General features: G+C 29.3%; 1 protein-coding gene across 1 annotated transcript in view; it reads left to right on the forward strand.

Moving 5' to 3' along the window:
• Positions 1–1,047: 1,047 nt before the first annotated feature.
• LOC142329847 (carbonic anhydrase 2-like) overlaps positions 1,048–18,559 on the forward strand; it is a 296,099-nt gene continuing 278,587 nt past the window's right edge. Inside the window, exon 1 of the mRNA XM_075374712.1 lies at positions 1,048–1,359. Coding sequence (XP_075230827.1) covers positions 1,299–1,359 — 61 coding nt within the window. The 5' untranslated portion in view covers positions 1,048–1,298. The remainder of the gene's footprint in view (positions 1,360–18,559) is intronic.

Consider the following 18,559-nt stretch of genomic DNA (forward strand, 5'->3'; position numbering starts at 1 on the left):
CGAAAAAATCGTTTAAATTTTAATGTTAAAGAAAAACAATTTAAATAAATCAGTTGGCGAATTAGATCCTTCTGTGTAATTTATATTTGTGTATCAACAATTAAACTTCCAATAATTTTTCGAAGGAATCTTTTTAAAACCCCTCGTCAAAAATTCTTTTGCAGTTCGTTCCATTTTTTTGGGGTAGCTATTTTTTTTTAAACTAGCTACTTTTTTTCGGTAGTAATTTTATTTTCGACTTTCATTTTTATATATATAAAATTATATTAAATTTATAGAAAATTATTTTACAATTATAATTTACCTAAATTTTTTGCTTAATTTTTCTTTAATAATCAGTTTTTTCTTTTCTTTAAATTTATTTCCTTAAAGTACTTAAAAAAAAAAGAATTCTATAATTTAGTAATATTGAACTGTGAGCCGAAATATTTACCTTTCTGATGGCAAGAAATTTATCCCCGAAGATGACATTCATACATCTTTAAGAATTACAAATTAGAAATTAAAGAGACAATTTCTTAGAGAAATCTAGAAGAAATAACTATTGAAATATTTCAATTTTACGGTCTTTTCATTATAAAACATTTTCTAAATGGTTAAAGGAAAAGTTTGTTCGTTGTTTTATTTTAAAACACAAAAAGTTTTTTTTTTTAAATTCCGTTGATACAAGACTTTTGCGTAAGTAGAGACAAAGATAGTCAACCAATATTTTATACTTTGGAATAAATAGTTATAAAAATGTTTTTATAAAATGTTGAATTCAGGTAACAAATATTTTGCAATTTTTCAATTAAAATTAAGATTAGGTCGTTAAGGTTCACGTTAAAAAATTTTTTGAGTTAATTTTTCTCGATAAGTTAAATTATAACAAAAGGGAAGTCCGGTTTGGATGCTGCGCCAGAACATATTCGAATAAAATAAATCATTCTGTGATCGAGAGAGGATAGACAAAGGAAAGTAAGAAGGGATGAGAGAGAAAGGAAACGAGTGAGTGATCTGAAGTTAATACGATAGTATGCAGTTGCAGTGTCAGTGTGTATCCTAACATTCCTGTCTGGGAGTCGGCCGGAGTAGGAGTGGAATCGAGTTCGAGTCGGTGGCACTGTGGCGCATAGCCTGTGCGTGTACGGTACGCTAACAGCACACTTCATTGTTATCGGCGCGATAAAATAAAACAACTCGTGTTTCGCTATATAAATAATACGCATGGTTTTCTGAAATCAAACGGGTCGTGAAGGGACGTTCAAGAAGTACTAAAAAATAATTTCTTAACAGATATAAATTTAAAAACCAAAACTATGGATTTAAAGGATAGGAAAACCGGCGGTTTATCAACAATTCTTATCGTCTTTTTGATCGGTAAGTCTTTATTTCCATAGTTAAATTTTTTTTTTTAACATTTATGTTCGTACTAAAATTATCAGTTTATATTTATTTACCTTTGTTTTTATTTAATTTTTTTTTTATGTACACAATTTTTAGGTATAATATTTTTTTTTATAATTAACAAGAGCGGTTCAGTAATTATGATGAAATATTTTTTCAGTCTGATTTATAATAATAAAATGTCTGTTTTTTTTTTTGTTTGTTATTTTTATTTTTATTTACCTGGAAATAAAAATTTTTGCTGACTTCAAGTTTTTTGTATATATATATATATATATATATATATATATATATATATATATATATATATATATATATATATATATATATATATATATACATGTATAAACTATAAATCGATTATCTTTTGATTTCGTAGACATAAACAAGGCAAAGGATTAGAGAAGTATAAAATTTACAACTACTTATTTAATAATTAATCCTTAATGCAAATATTATAGGTCAAATTATTTTATGTAACGTAAAAACAGATATAAATAACAAAATTCAGAAGTATAAAAATCAACACGAGTCCAGGGTTCACCGTTTTTTTTAACCATATTAAAAATGGGAAATTGTCATTAGTAAATATTTAAGCTTTGACCGAATCGATATATTTTTTGAAAATTCCCCCATTTGTTGTAATAATTTTTCCACATAAATTAACTGCAAATTTGTTTAAATAAAAATTGTTATTGATGATTTTCTTTTCATTACCTTTCATCTGGAGGTTCCCGTATTCAAATATTAGTTAGGCATGGAATTTTTCACACGCTACAAATTTTCGGTTAACAGAGATTAGTAACCGATATCCGGCGGATTCCTATCCTTATTTACAAAATAAATAAATAATAAATAATCAGAAGATAATTTTTTCGAATTCATACCTTAAATCATCGGATGCCGTTACCGTAACTATACAAATGTAACTTGATTGATTCTGATAACAAAATAATTACGAATGAAAACGAAAAAAAATAATAAATGAAAATTTGTTACACGAGTAAAAATTAGATTTAAAAATTATTTTAAATTCTATTTGAAAAAACCCATTCGAATGCATATTTTGTACAATATATTGGATAAAGTAAAGTGTGTAAGGTAAAAAAATTACATTAACACAAAAATTAAAAAAATACATTACATTAAAATTACATTTCATTTCACAAATCCTTAGTTCGAGTCGGGTAGAATTCAATTCTTTACGTTATTTTTGTACATTCTTCTTTGTATATTTATAAAGACGGCGGCGGTTTCTCGTTTCCCGCCTTTAAAAACGCTCTAAAAAGTAATAACTAATTCAGTTATTACAAGTAATAATTCAGTTATTAATTCAGTTATTCAGTTCTTTTTTGAATTTAAATCAATTAAAAAAGAATTATATATTTTAGAGTTGGTTTTATCACTTTTTAAAGCTAATACTACTATTTTTTTTTATTATTTTTTTTTTGTACTTTTTAAAACAAAAACATAAGACAAATACATACAATTTATGATTCTATCATCACTTCACTTCCCTCAAAGAATATATAAATATATATAAAACACATGGAATAAAATTAGTTTCGTTTTATTCCGTAATGATAAATTAATTATAATAAATTTAAAATTGAATAAAATCTGGGGTTAACTTTTATTATATCATGTTAATATTTCTGTTAACCACATTATTATAACTGGATCCTAGGTATTTTACGTTTATATTAAATAAGTCTGAACATTCTATCTTGCCCGGGTTAAATCAGCCAAATTCAAGTACTTTTTTCAGAAAGCGAAAAAAATATTGCCTTGAAATAACTGTTTTTTTTTTTTTTATCCTTTTGAGGTTTATTTATAATTTACAATTAGACTCACACATAGATTCCCCTATCTACCTATAGATAACATGCGATCAAATTTGGTAACAATATTTCTTATTGTTTTTGAGAGAAATGTGTATAAATTAATACAGTCCAGCCCCGAAAGATCGATGTAAAGGATCTCTCTCTTTTACTTCAAAAAATATCTTCCTTTTTTATTTCATTAACCCAGCGATCTGCTTTACACACATTTAGTAAATCCAAATTTTTTTTATAAGTTGAAAGTCTCCAATTTTTCCGGACTTTCATATTTCCTGCTAATTATACACAAAACACTTTTTTTTTTTTTATAAAGAGACGGAACTTCTAATTATATATTCGGCAAGGCGACAGATATGATTTTGAGAACCAAATAAGTTGTTGAATGAAACATTATAGGGTTATGGTTTTTGCCGTATAAATACTGATGTAGGAGATATGGGTTACTCAAATCATTAAGAATTGGCTTCGGTTAATTATAACAGGAGCAAGGCGGATGTCGCCGGCGTGATCGTATGAAATTCCAACGGCTTTGCTCCTCGTAATTTATTATAGGTTCCTGATTCACAGAACACATGCCGCTTAGAGGATTTTTGTTTGTTGATTTCAGATGGAAATATTCCTCCCCAAATTTTTTTTTGTAATGTTTGCTAAATCTCCTACATTTCTTCTCAAAGCCGGCCTATCCCGGCTTTTAATATAAAAAAAAACCTAGTTATATTAAAAATCCCCGGTTTTTTTAATATAAAAATTATATTTAATATTAAAGTAACAAAATATATTTGTTTTTTTTGCACCCCTTAATATTTTTTATTGCAGCATCCGATAGACGATTCTTATCACCGATAAACTTACCGACAGAAAGCGAGTATGACTAGATAAATAGATAAAGATGTTTATTAATGAAAATACATACATTATACAAAATAAAGCCTTTTATAAATTTTTAAACTGAAACTAAGATATACGATAAGAAACATCTTAGAAAATGACCTAGACTTTCTAATAGATTGGAAGTTAATAAGTCTATTAACATTAATATTAAATTAACTTTTATTAAATGTACTTTAATACTAATCAAACGATTATAATAATATTACACATAATTGATTGATTAAAACGGTATAATTTTAATTTCGACAGTCTCTTATAACCGCTAGACTCTGCTTTCAGAGCTCGGAGCCTTGTTCGCATTCTCTTCTGAACATGTCCACGACAATTTCTAATTTAATTTTTGGACATCCCTCTCAATAAACGTCACTTAAATGCTTTCATGTTACTATCTAAAAAATACACCGTGTTTATTTATTTAGCGTATGGCACCAAAACATAACACCAATTACAGTCAAAATTACAAACAAAGATTTAACAAACTAATATATGCTACTGATTCTGGAGTCGCCATCAGGAAATCTTCAGGATTCCCTTCATAAGCTGTCCTAGGGCAAACTTCTGTGATGTGTCTGACAGTTTGATTTTTACCACACTCACAAAGGGGCGTATCATATACACCGTGTATATGATACGGTTATTTAGATCGGAAAGATATCTTTGTCACATCAACTACTTCTATTACTTCTCTCGAACATTTGCAGTCAATTTTGCAAACATCTATCTACATACCGATACAATTTGATATGTAAATGCGAAAGTTTGTCTGTTCGTTTTCCAAGATCATCAACGCGAGAACCAACCGATTGATTGCTTTCAAATTTTTATGATACATTCGCGATATCCCAGGGAAGGTTTTAAGACATAAATCGAGGCTCTAGCTCCCTTGTGTTCAATAATAATAATAAACAAGCTAGAATTACTTTACCAAAATAAAATTCATTTACTTAGTCACTCAGTAAATTGCCTATTTAGGTTACGTCGTTTTATTTTCAGAACCTACAATACAAAACGTCTGCAAATGATTATGTAACATTTCCCTCTTGATTATTATTCTTGATTTGCTATAAGATTTTTCAAATACTAATGACGAAATTATGAAATATTTAGAGTATATTTATGGAAAAGATCAAAATGTTCAATAGAAAACTTCCAGTACAAATCATCCCCTTGCACGGTAGCTACCTCAATAACATTTTTAATACGAGTACTAGCCATAAATTTAAAAACAGATAATGAATCAGAAATTACAAAAAAAAGTTAAAAACTTTTTAAAATATATTCCCATGAATATACCAATTGGATTTTCAATCTTGAAAATTAAAGTTAAAAAAAAATTGATATTTTAAGTAGCCCCATTCAGTACTCTTGTTTTTTTTGGGCTTAAAAGTTTATTTATTGAATTATTTATTTCAATAAATTTTCCCGATTTTGTGCAATATTAAAAAACAAAAATAACATGGTACTTTCTGTTTGATGGGATCGAAAATCAGCTGGAATATATAGAGCTAAATATTTTTGCCAGATTTCAACGTCAACGAATATTTCGAGATATGAGGCAAAACATTGTTTAGAAATAATGTTGAATATTCTCTTATCGCTAATTCCGTTTGACTTAAAAGTTTGGAATTTTATTAATAATAGATTAATAAAAATAAGAACATTCATCGTACTACAGTTTAGTTTTCTACGACTACTAAACAAAAATTAAAAATTGTGAAAACTACCTCTCAATTTTTTTAATTTTTTCAAAAATGTAATACTACCAATGCTCCATTTGTAAAAAGAGTTTTTAACTGTTTTCGAAAAATTTATGTTTAATCAGAGCAGAAGTATTAATCAAAATATAGACCGATTATATGTACGTTCATAAATCTTTCGGAAATTTCTATACATTTTTGGACTAAGGAATTGTTAAAACGTCAATATATATAAAACCCCGAATTCCCAAAATTTTGGCTGACTGCCCTGTTTTTTTCATAAATAGCTTTATTACTAAAAGCAGCTATAGAACTACAGTCGGGAAAGTGAAAACGGAAAATAAGATGCAAATGACGTTTTCCGCCAAAAGTAAAATATTGTACTAATTAAAATCACTACAAAAAAAATCTGTATAACTCGCAAAAACTTAGGAACAAAATAATCATAAGCAAGAATTTAACATATTTTTTACAACAAAAAAGCCTTAAATAATATATCACTATATTCAGAAAAATAGTTATTTTCTTAAAAAAATAAACTGATTACAAATATTTATAATAATTAACAACTATTTTAATTAAATTCTTTATATAAATTGTTTTATGTTTTTATTAAGTAGAGATTTTATGCAGGTAGCAGTTTAATTTATTTATCGAACAAATACGGAACGGCCAGTAAAACATAGCGCATTACGAAAATCTCCCAATAAAAAAAAAAACTTGTAATTTACTATACAATTTAATCAGTTTTAACCTTTCACTCGACCTCAGTTTACCAGAGTTTTTGTCGTTAATTAAACACATAATAAAAACAATATAATACAAACGTAAACATTTTAAAAATATTGTTTTTATTCATTTTTCTCAGGCTGAGAACCGATTAAGTTTACTACTTGAAATTTAATTTAAATATTTTTAACGTAAAATTTAAATTATTTAATTAGTTATTTTTAATTAAATTATTTGAATAATTATAATAAAATTGAAAAAAGCTGACAAGAACTGAAAAATTAAAAAATGTATTACACGAAGTGAAAATAATTACATATTTTGTTCAAAACAAAGAAAGGAAAAAGTATACCTTTTTTTCAGATAGTAAATAAATTTTTTTTTCTGTTATTTTAAACGATTCTGAATTTTACTTTTCACTTTAATGTGTAGGTTATAATTCGGTTTGAAACGGAGGATGCATTTAATAATTTGATTTTTAAACGTTGTAGTCGTCTATTTATTTAGTGTAACATTACTAATACTTTTCTCACTATCTTTATATTTAAACAAAAAATATGTAATTCCTCGGTCACAGAAAAAAATTAAAAGGATATTTCTCACTTTAATAGCGACCTAGTACCCTTAATCGGCTTAGCTAGGATTGGAAAATTCACAAAAATAATTGCGTTAAATTTTTTTTAATAATTCCTTTTTTCTCGTAGACTGGTCTTTTAAAGAATAAAAAGTAGCGTATCGTTATAATTTTAAAATTCAAACCCGCTGAATTTTTTATATTTACAACAGAATTCATTTCCGATTAAGGCAATTAATAAATTATCATTTAATGAAGAAAGATGGAAGATTACTAAAAAAAAAAAAAAAAAACATAAAGTGTATTTTAATAGAAACAGTCGCAATTCTACAAATGGAATTTCAATGTTTTAGATAAAGGTACATTTAAAATTAAAAATATATTTAGCTTTTAAACGTTCCTAGATACAAAAAAAAATTATATTCTTAAAAAATAAGATTTACAGAATGTTTTAAACCAAAATAGTACAGCCTAAAATTCAGGCAACAATTTTCAGTCCGCAAAATTCTCTATCTAATAGATCGTATAGTTGAAATTTCAGTAACTATAAAAAACATTCATTTACGAAAAATATTATATATGATTATTATTTTGCGTGTTTTATTACATGACAAATTCTCTTGGGATTACCAAATTGATTTCGATCGGTAAGAAATTCAAATCTTGTTGTTTTGCCTTGGAGCACCCTAATAAAAGGCTAAGTTTATCATTATTAAATATTTATTTTACCTACATATATTTCCTAATAAAGTATAATGCAGAATGGGCCGAATAAAACTGGCCCCAGAAAAAAAAAAATTTTAAAACGAAAAAAAAAAGCAAAAAGTTATATAAAATTACTTACATTTATTGAGTTTCAATTACAGTTTTTGAAAAAAAAATTTTTCAATGTTGCAGTGTAATCTTAATCTCTCTGTTCAAAATGTTCACCACCAGCCGCTATACAAAGTTCAGCGCGGCGAATCATATTTCTCCAACTAGAATCCTGTCAATCTCTTGTCGTATGTTGTCTCTTAACTCTTTCAACGTCCATGGGGTTATTCTTGTATACTTTCATATAGGTCCAGAGGTAAAAATCGCACAGCGATAAGTCTGGAGATCGGGTTGGTCAAAAAGCCTTTCTGATTGTTGTATCCTTCGTGAAATCTCGGTTGATTCGAGTGAGAGACCGATCAGAAATGTGGCAAATCGATCCGTCTTATTAAAACTATCAATAACAAAGCTCTTCTGGAGTTAAATTATGCGTAAATTCTTTGTACAGTCGTAAATAGATTTCGATATTAACAATTTAAAAAAAATATATTGGTCTGATAATCCGGCTTTCAGAAATTGCACACCAAACACTAATTTTTTAAGTCATGGAGTGGTTTCTGATGAGTTTCATTTTGGATTTTGTGTAGCCCAGTGCCCCGTATTTTGAGAATTAACGTAACCTGATAAATGCTTTATCTGTTGAAATGAAGAGAAAAGGATCAAGAAATCCTTCGCTAATATTCTGTAAGAACATCTGGCAATAATTTACTCGTTTACCCTTACCATGTTATTATAATTCATGCACAAAATTCACGCTATAAGCTTTCATTTATAAACCGTAAAATATACGCCGACACGATGTTCAAGAAACTCCTGTTTTTTGGGTTAATCGTCGTGTTGACTTGTAAGGATTCCTTCTAATACGATTCGCTATATGAGCGACAACTTCCGGAGTTAAAACATTTGGTCGTTTCACTCTCTTCGCATCGGTAAAAGACCCGGTTTTACGCCACCTTTTCACTAAATCTTAAATTGTTGATTTTGCAGGAATATTACTTCTAGGATACGTTTCACGAACCGAATTTATTGAAGTTGTACGAACATATTCCTCCACAATGAATACATGCTGCTCGATTGAATACACCATGACGCAAAAACACTATAGACTTGCTGAACGGGAGGGAAAGGCTGAAGACTTAAAAGTGAGTCAATGACCTTCAACTAAACAAATTCGCGACAAACATACCATCTTTGACACCGAATGTGTCATAAGATACTGGTGTCAGACAGCTGAGATTAATTTTATATGACTCCAGCCTGTATCATTTCTTAGGTTTTCCTCAAAAATTCAGAACGGGTTTTCAGATCATCAGGCTATCAGATCTTTGGCGCCTATAACTATGAATCGATATTTAAAAAATAAAAACGTTTAATGTATTCGTTTGTTTATACTTTAGTGTGACCCATCAACCCTAAAAGAATTATCATCACTTATTCTTAAAAAGTAACAATATCCATTTCTACCTAACCAGAAAAAAGGACTGTAATTCGACGCAATATTTCAGGTTATTAAAAATAATCTTATACTTTCATTGCCATTTTTAATAAATTCCCTAAAAATCTCCCCATCGATTTTATTTAAAGTCAATTAAAAATTTCATTTTACAGAAACAAATTAGTATATAAATGAATTTTTAAACGACAGTAATTATAAAATTTAAAAAAAGAAACTGAATTTTCTTCAACCGGTTCAACGTGTACATAAATATGGCGCTGAAATAATTTTCATTATTATATTCTAGTGGCTTCCCGCGGTTTCGCACGTTGATTTGATGTGTCCTTCAATATTCATTTGCTTGATATTCATTCTCGGCTGTTGTGGATGCTGCTCGAAATTCAACGAACTGTTTTTTTGTTGTTGTTTCTCTATAAAAAACGAAAGAAAATAAAAAAATATTAATTGAAATCAGTGCAATAATTTTTGAGTGAATGAGTAACCAACGAACAAACTTTAATGTTTATATAACAGTATGATATGATGTTAATATCTTCCTAAATTTTTCCTTAATATTTTTTCACGGGTTTATATTCTAAATAATCAATTATAATTTTATAATTGTGAATTTTGTGATTTTCTGATCAAGGTTTTACCACAGTTTCCCTTAATCATCCAGATAAATACAGCGGAAATTCCTTCTTTTATTCTTGGTGTATCATGCCCACCCGTTCCTTTTCAATTATTATTAATCAAATAATCTCATATTTTATTAATATAGAATCTTATGGAAAAAAAAAAATTAACGGCAAATACATAAATGTTACGAAAATTCTATAATTTTTGTATATTTTTTTAACTAAGAATATCTTGAAACTTTTAAATTGGTAAAAACCCGGATAACCAACATTTTGACCGATCGCTATACTTTTCCTTTATATCTTGCCGCTATAGCAAGGAAAGTAAAAATAAAACATATTCCTTTTGCAATTTTTTTTTAATTCAGCAATAAAAAAAAAATTCTAATAACTAATCCGTAACTTTTTTTTTACTAAAGTTCAAAAACTCAAAATTTAAAGGGAAATTTAAGTTAAAATTCATTTTAATAATTTAGGGTATATTTAGTTTAAAATACGGATAGCATTACAAAAAAATCTACCGACAAAAATCCCTAATAAAAATTTGAAAAGGAACACAGAAGAAGAATGTAAATATCCCCTAAGGTCTTTCATGATATAAAAATATGTTTATCACCTTAAAAATTTTCAACTTGTTTCGCGGGAAAATACCTCTGTTGTTAGAACGAAAACACAATAATCAAATACTAAATAACCTAAGCGCCGATAAAAAAAATGTATGTTCTTAATTCGTGGATCGGTGGTTCTTAGGTACGATTCGTTGCTTAAGAAGAAAAAGACAGGAAATGATTAGTCAATCTATTTTAGATTCCAAAATCTCTTTGAAATATATTTTTAATTTCTTAATATTATTTATTAGTGGCAATAATGATTATATTAAATCGAATACCGATAATATATTACGGTCAATCCGATTTGAAACATTTGAATTTCAATACGATGTTCCTTTTTTAATAATATATGATGAAAAAAGCTGTTTGTTACAAGCGACTCTAAAATGAACTATCGGTTTGCATGAACTTTTTATTTCAAATTACTCCGAGGGATGTTCTCCAGGAGCGGGATAAATATTTATAAATCGCCCTGTTGTTATAACAGCTAAAGAAAGAAACAATCAAATGTGTACAACGGGTTTCGGAAAATGTTTTTTTTTTAAAATTTCATCTGATATACACAAATTTTTATAAAGAAAATTAGATACAATGGCGTAAATAAGAAACGATTTAAAAAAAATATTGTTTTTTATTTATTTTTCTTTTTTCATAATAGCTTTTAATTGTATTTATGTTGTAATTTCTATTCCTAAAAAAAAATGATAATGTAATTTTAACTTCTAACATATTTATTTTACGGATTTTTATCGCTGTATGCGGTTATGCGAGTAACTGTGGCTATAAAATACTAAACCGAGTTTATTCAGGACCTATCTGTGTAAAATTATTGTGCTCGTGCACGAATTAGATGAATGGTGAGCAAATTTAGCCGCTGATAATACAATGCTTCCTTATTAATACTAGCATATAGAAGGAAATGTATAATAAAAATAATTATAAATAACCAAATAGATTTGTTAGCTAAAAAAAAAGGAAAAAACAAACACGAAGAAAGCCGCACTAAAAAGTGACAAATAATAAATTACCAAATGAATTAATCACAGGAATATTTAAACTATTAAGAAATAATAATTGTCAAAAGGCAGGATATTAGCCCGATCTCAAAAAGACGATTAATGAAACTATAACGAAAACATTACAATAATTTTTCGTCCCTCATCGTGAAAAAAATTATAAATGCCACTTTATCAGTATTTTGAAGAATATAGAATGCGTCTGTTTAAAAAAAAAGTAGGACACCGAAAATATAAGTTTTTGAAAACGACTGCAGTTTAATGTTTTACATTATGTAAAGTGATATAATACATGAAAAGTTAAAATCTACATTAAAATACTTTGTTGTAGCTCTGTACGATTTCAAACGTACAGAGTTGAAATCTGAGTCAGAAACGAAACGTTCCGATTCTTTCGCGCTACACATTAATCGTTTAATCGAAGCGGTTTTAGTTTTACGGCAGGAAAAGTAATCCGTAAATAATATTACATTCCTCGCTACAGCAGCTATAAAGAAAAAGAACAGCGATAAATTTTGCGTATTGAGGTTTTTACAAATGTTGCCGCTTCAAGACACCCTTCCCCTCGGTCCAATAAACGTAAAGAAATTATAAAAAATTTCCAGAAGATGTACGCACGAACAAACACGTATCGGGTCGGTCTATATTTCGATTAATATCTTCGGACTGGCTCGACATTCCAAAACGTTTCAAAAAATTAAAAAAACGGGGGAGGTAGTTTTCGTAATTTTTAGTTTTTGATTTTTTTTCATTGGAAAAATTCCATTCATTGGATTTAGCAGGTGTAATAATTTTCAAAACCCTTTATCGTCAAGTATTTCTTTTTTTTGGTTTATTTAACCTTCGGATCCCAGTCAAGGAATTCATTCCGCAGAGGATGAGATGATGTTTTGTAGCGTGTGTGAAAAATGCCATGCCTGACCGGGATTCGAACCCAGGATCTCCGGGGGAAAGGCCGAGACTTTAACACTCGCGCCACGGAGGCTGGTATCGTCTAGTCTTAATTTTTTTTTTAATCAGTCGGATTTTATATTCGTCAAAATAAAGGTAAATGGTTTTTTTTTTCACGATCGGGAACGAAAAATTATTGTAATGTTTCGTTAAACTTTAATTAATCGTCTTTCTAAAATCGGACTAATAATAATCAAAAGGCTACATGCCTTTTGATTATTATTTCTTAACAGTTGGAAGATTTTTTTTATTGATTTATCTATTAATTATTTGTTACTTTTTAGTCTGCTTTCTTCGTGTTTTTTTTTCTCTTTTTTTTAGCTAATAATCTAGCTATTTATTTTTTTTTTGTTATTCATTTCCTTCTATTTATAAGAAAGATTACCTTGTTTTATCTGCGGCTAAGGATCGAAATTCATTTAGATCAGATTTAGAGGAAGGGGAAAATTCATCATTATTTCTAAACAGTTTTTCCTCGTATCTCGAAACCGTTGAACCAAAAATGTTGAATATTGTACAAATATTTGGTATATGTATCCCGGCTTCGACCTGATTTTTTTCTTTTTTCGTTTAACTATACAACAGAGGTCCCATAAGTTTCCATATATACGGAAAGTTTTTATGACGACAATTTTTATTTATTTTTACGTATTTTTTTAATATTATTATTACTACATTAATTATTATTATTTATTTTTATGTATGCTGTATGGAAAATTATGGAACATACTGTACGTATGTTATATACTATATATTTTTTCCTTGTTGAATAACACTGCACCGAATCGGGCCGACTTATTGAAATAAATTACTCCGATAAATTAACATTTAAACCCGACTTAAGAATTTAAAAATTTTTTATAATTTCTGATACTTCATCTGTTTTTCAAGTTGTGACTGTCATTAAAAAATGAGGTAGCTGTCAAGCAGGGAATTAAGTGGGATTCAGTTTTTTTAATCATTTATACTATAAATACAGTACAATTTTGATGACAAAACCATCTATGGTAAAGGAGGTGGTTGACCGGGAATCGAAATGTTTTACTTGGAATTTTGATTTTTTTCTCATTCATACATTTAATATTACATAATTTTTAAGGTAAAAATATATTTGATTAAGAAGATCAAATCGGACCCAAATTTGTTTACAGAATAGTTTGACTTTTTTTCGTAATTGTACTCTACATATTGCATACCTAGTTCATTAATATTTCCCTACACTGAATTAGAAATAAAAATTTATCAACGTTATAACCGGGAAAGAGTTATGCAACTCTTTGCCGGGTTTTTTAAAAATTAATAATCTAAGGGGAATAATCTTTACCGAATTTTTATAACAATTCGGTATAGTATATTTAATTTTTTTTTAAATAATCCAGTTTCGAAAGAATTTTTTCAACCTCTGATAACATTCAAAGGAATAAAACAAAACAAAATTTGATGAAATCAGAACCTCAACGTGAAAAAAACATCCAAAATAGAAAAAGAATTACCGGCAGAAGGATTTTGTGAAACGTGATGATACATGATATCAAACCGGGCCGCGAGAAAGATTTAAAATGAACAGAAGGAATACGCCGATCAAAACCAATGAAACAAAGATGATTTTTATTTAAACGACTGTATTTAAAATCATCGGATAAAATTTCTGTTAGGTCGAGGTAATCATCGAAACCATTTTTAAGTGAGACCCGAATTAAGAGAAAGCGACCCGACTGTAAAAGATTTATAAGAAAAATAAAGTCGGTTTCAGGACTATGCAAAGAAGAATTTTACAAAACAAATTATAACCGGTTTTTAATACGATTTGTCTTATAGATTACGTTTTTTTTGTTTTTTTTTCGAAGTAAATAGGTAATTGTCCCAAATTTAGCGGAGCTTTATTGATACGTAACGCCGCGTAAATGAAGAAGTTACTACCTTTTTTGTTCTGAAAAAAAAAATTAAAGACAGTATAAATAACATTAAATTCATTAACGTCCAATTCTATTGATTATATTAAGTTTTCCTTGTAATTTAAATATAAAAATGTGCTAAAAGATATTTAAACAAAAATGAAGGAAGATGTGTAAATATACTATATTCATAGATTCACGTTTTATTTCTGACGTACTCATACTAATAAAAACTTGTAATTTAGAAAATTTAATAATGATGATTTCTCGTAACAAAAAAAAAAGCTTAAAAATGTAATCCTTCCTACAAAAACTGGGAGGAGCAAAATCATATGATTTTGTTATTTATAATCTTTAATTAAAGAAAAATACTATTTTAAAAAAAATCATAAAATGAACAATTAAAATAATAAAATGTTAAATATTAGTTCATATTTATTTACGAGCTAAAATACAATAAAATAATGTCAGTTAAAAACTCCTCAAATTCCAATAATACATCGCTGAGTTGTTGAAAGAAAAAATAAATTAAAATCTTTTTCATTTTACTCTATTCTGTATTTGTGCAATAAAAAAAGCCAATTAGTAGGAAAAATAAAGGGTAAGAAAATTGTAATAATTCCTATTTTTATAAATTGAAATTTTACGATCTTCTAATCCTTGAGATAATGAAAAGTATCTACACCGTAATATTGCGTCGTTTATAGAAAAATATTTTTTTTTTTTAAATCTAAATCGAATAGAAAAAAACAAAAATTAATAGGTATTCTATTTTTTAGAGGTCTTTTGGTCCAGGCTTGATTTATACGAGGGCGATCCAGAAAATATCTTGCGTTTGTGTCTAATATGAGTGGGGACAGAGCCGCCATCTTGGCGTCAAAACGTTTCTACACTCAGTACGCATCAAGCTGTCGTAGCTTGTGGACTGTGATTTTTCTACTTTGTTCGTTGTGAATTATTGAAATGTGCACTTCAATAGAAAATTCCGCGAGTTGTGTGGTGCGTTCAGTTATTAGGTTTTTACTGGCAAAAAACCTCAAACCAATTGAAATCCATCGGCAACTTTGTGAGGTGTACAGAGATAGAATAATGAGTGAAGGTGGAATGAGGCAGTGGTGCATTCAGTTTAAAAATGGCCGCACCAATATTCACGATGAGAACCGCAGTGGTCAGCCTAGTCTTGAGACTGATGAACTGACGATGAAAATCGACGATAAAATTCGTGAAAATCGCCACATTATGATTACAGAACTCTCGCTTCATTTCAGGAAATTTACTGCGTGAAATTGTATCGGGGAAGCTTGGTTATCACAAGTTTTGTGCAAGATGAGTGCCAGAAATCGTGACGGTAGGCACAAAAAACAGCGTCTTACTGCTGCGTCGCTGATTTTCCGCAAAGCCAAAGAGAAGAATGGTAACGCACTTCTCGATCGTGTCGTTACGTGAGATGAGACATGGGTCAATTGTGAGATAAAAAGACAGTCCATGGAATGGGAGCACAGAGTTCTCCCAGAAAACCAGTAAAATGTTTGTAAACGATGTAGGCCAGAAAGATTATGGCAGCTGTGTTTTGGGATGCTGAGGGAGTACTTCTGGTTCATTTCCTTGAACGTGGTAAAACAATTAACTCAGAAAGGTATTGTGAAACATTGGAAAAATTAAGGTGAGCGGTACAAAACAAGCATCGTAGAAAGCTGAGCTCAAAAGTGTTGTTTTTCCGCGACAAAGCAGGTCCGCAGACAGCTAATCGTACTTGAGAGCTCTTGAATGGTTTTGGTTGGTCGGTCACCCATCGTACATTCCGGATCTGACGCCGAGCGATTACCACCTCTTTCCAGCGATGAAGACCTGGCTCGCAACACAGCGCTTTGACAGTGACGCAGAACTTCACACCGGTGTAAACCAGTGGTTGAAATCTAAGACGGCAGATTTCTACAGAGAAGGAATTGAAAAGCTTGTGCATCGTTATGATAAGTGCCTCAATTTAAATGGCGACTATGTAGAAAAATAGTTTGATTGCTCTTTTCAAATGTATATAATAATTTTTTTTTATTTGGTCGATTTTTTATTTCAAAACGTAAGTTACTTTCTGAACACCCCTCGTACATGAACCGGGCACCGTCAGTTTCTTCACCGGATAGTTTCCGGACCGATATTATTAGAACAACAATTTAAAAGGCACAACGGCCTAGAAATGATCAACCTAAGATTGTACAAAACTACACTATTTACATTTATACATATTATCCTCTGAAGTAATATCTTACGGTGGTTCCGGAGGCTGAACAGAAAAAACGTAACATATGCATCTGCAGCACAGGCCCAACTAATCATCTCCCGTGCAATTTGATCTTCATCAACCGCTGTCATTATTTGTTGATTTTTGTAGAATAGCGCTAATCAAATCTTCATCCGCATCTTCATCCGCATCTCTTAATTTCTGCATCGGCCAATCCGTTCAATTACGTCGTCTTGAGTGAGATTACTCAACTTTTGAAACAGGAAGTTCTTTACAGGTTGACACAATTTCTTGCACGACAGTGTTTTCACTTTTCTTTAAAGAATCTTTGATTGAAATTGTTGGCAATTTTTTTCTAGCAAGCTATAAATTATTTTGTTTTACTGTATTCTAGGTAACAGTTATATTAAATATTGCGTCTTTTATGCTGAGATTTTTAAGAATTCTTTAATTGATTCAACAAGGCAAACTAGTTTTTGAAAAAAGTGTTTTTTATAATGGCATCTCATACTCTGTACCAAATTTTAAAATATTATGCGATTGAAGTTCAAGTTCGCTTGGGTGAGCGATGCAATTGTCGAGAATTGAAGCACCTTTTTCTATCTTCTGGCTTTCTGATTTTTTAAAAATGTTCTTTCACTGAAGGAAGGAAGTTACATAGAAACCAATTTTCAAAAATTGTCTTAATCATTCACGCATTGCCTGCACGTTATAATCCAACAGAAAAGGAAAAAGATCTTTTATTGCACAAAGATGTTTGGACTTTCCAGTGACCAATAACGTAAGGTCATAATTTCCAGCGGGTTCTGGACAACACAAAACAGTTATGCGCTCATTGTTTATTTTAAAGTCATGAGTTGATTTTTTTCTTCATTGTTTCCTATCGCAGTTTTATTGGGAAGGAAACACCACTGCAAACCTGTTTCGTCAGCATTGTATAATTGATCAGGTGTCACATTGTGCTCCTTGACTAATTTGTGAAAGATGTGACGGTACTCTTTAGCTTTTTAAAATCTGATGATTTGAGTTCATCTGAAATATCCAAATTTTTTACACCATGTCTAAGTTTAAAATTAGATAACCAACCATCAGACATTTTACATTCCTTTGGAATCACTTTTACCAAAAAGCTGAGAAATCTTTTTGTCCAAGTCTGGCTTTTTCTATGAGAATTGGTCCAGAAAGTGGAATATCTTTTTATTGTTTAAAGAATAAACCACTCATATAACACTAAATCTAACTTTTCTAATTTGGGTTTCTGTAAGGTACGATAATCTGTTATTGATTGTTCTGATTTTGATGCTGTATAAAATTTAAGAAGTTGTTTATTTCCAAATATCTTATATGGTGGATAATCTCATGCCATACTCTTCCATTAATTTATTTCTATTTTCTCTCCATTCGTTTACAAATGTCATTTTTTTCTTTAATGGTTAACACAAACTTTTTCCTTTTTGAGAAGATTACTTTGATTCATTCATTATTTCGCGAAACAAAAGAAAAACTCAAAAATGTACACTAATTGGCACTGTCTGCAGGTACAGTACTAATGTATCTGTACGGCAACTATCGTAAACAAATTTAACTGAATCGACATTTATCTAGCACTGAAAGAATTATATGCACAACGAAAACGCTAACAACCGAAAAGTAAGCTATAGAATAGAATATAGTAATGGACTAGTAAAAGCCTGTTAGAATATGGAGAGGAAAAATAACAGTAGAGAGGGTTTATTGGAAATTTTTATGGCGAGACCGGAAGTCATTGTATGTAGTAACCTGCAGGCCTAACAAGCTTATTTACTAATGCTACATTTATGACTTATCAATTTCCGTTTTTATT

Source organism: Lycorma delicatula, chromosome 9, assembly GCF_047948215.1.
Source record: "Lycorma delicatula isolate Av1 chromosome 9, ASM4794821v1, whole genome shotgun sequence".
Taxonomy (NCBI): Eukaryota; Metazoa; Arthropoda; class Insecta; order Hemiptera; family Fulgoridae; genus Lycorma; species Lycorma delicatula.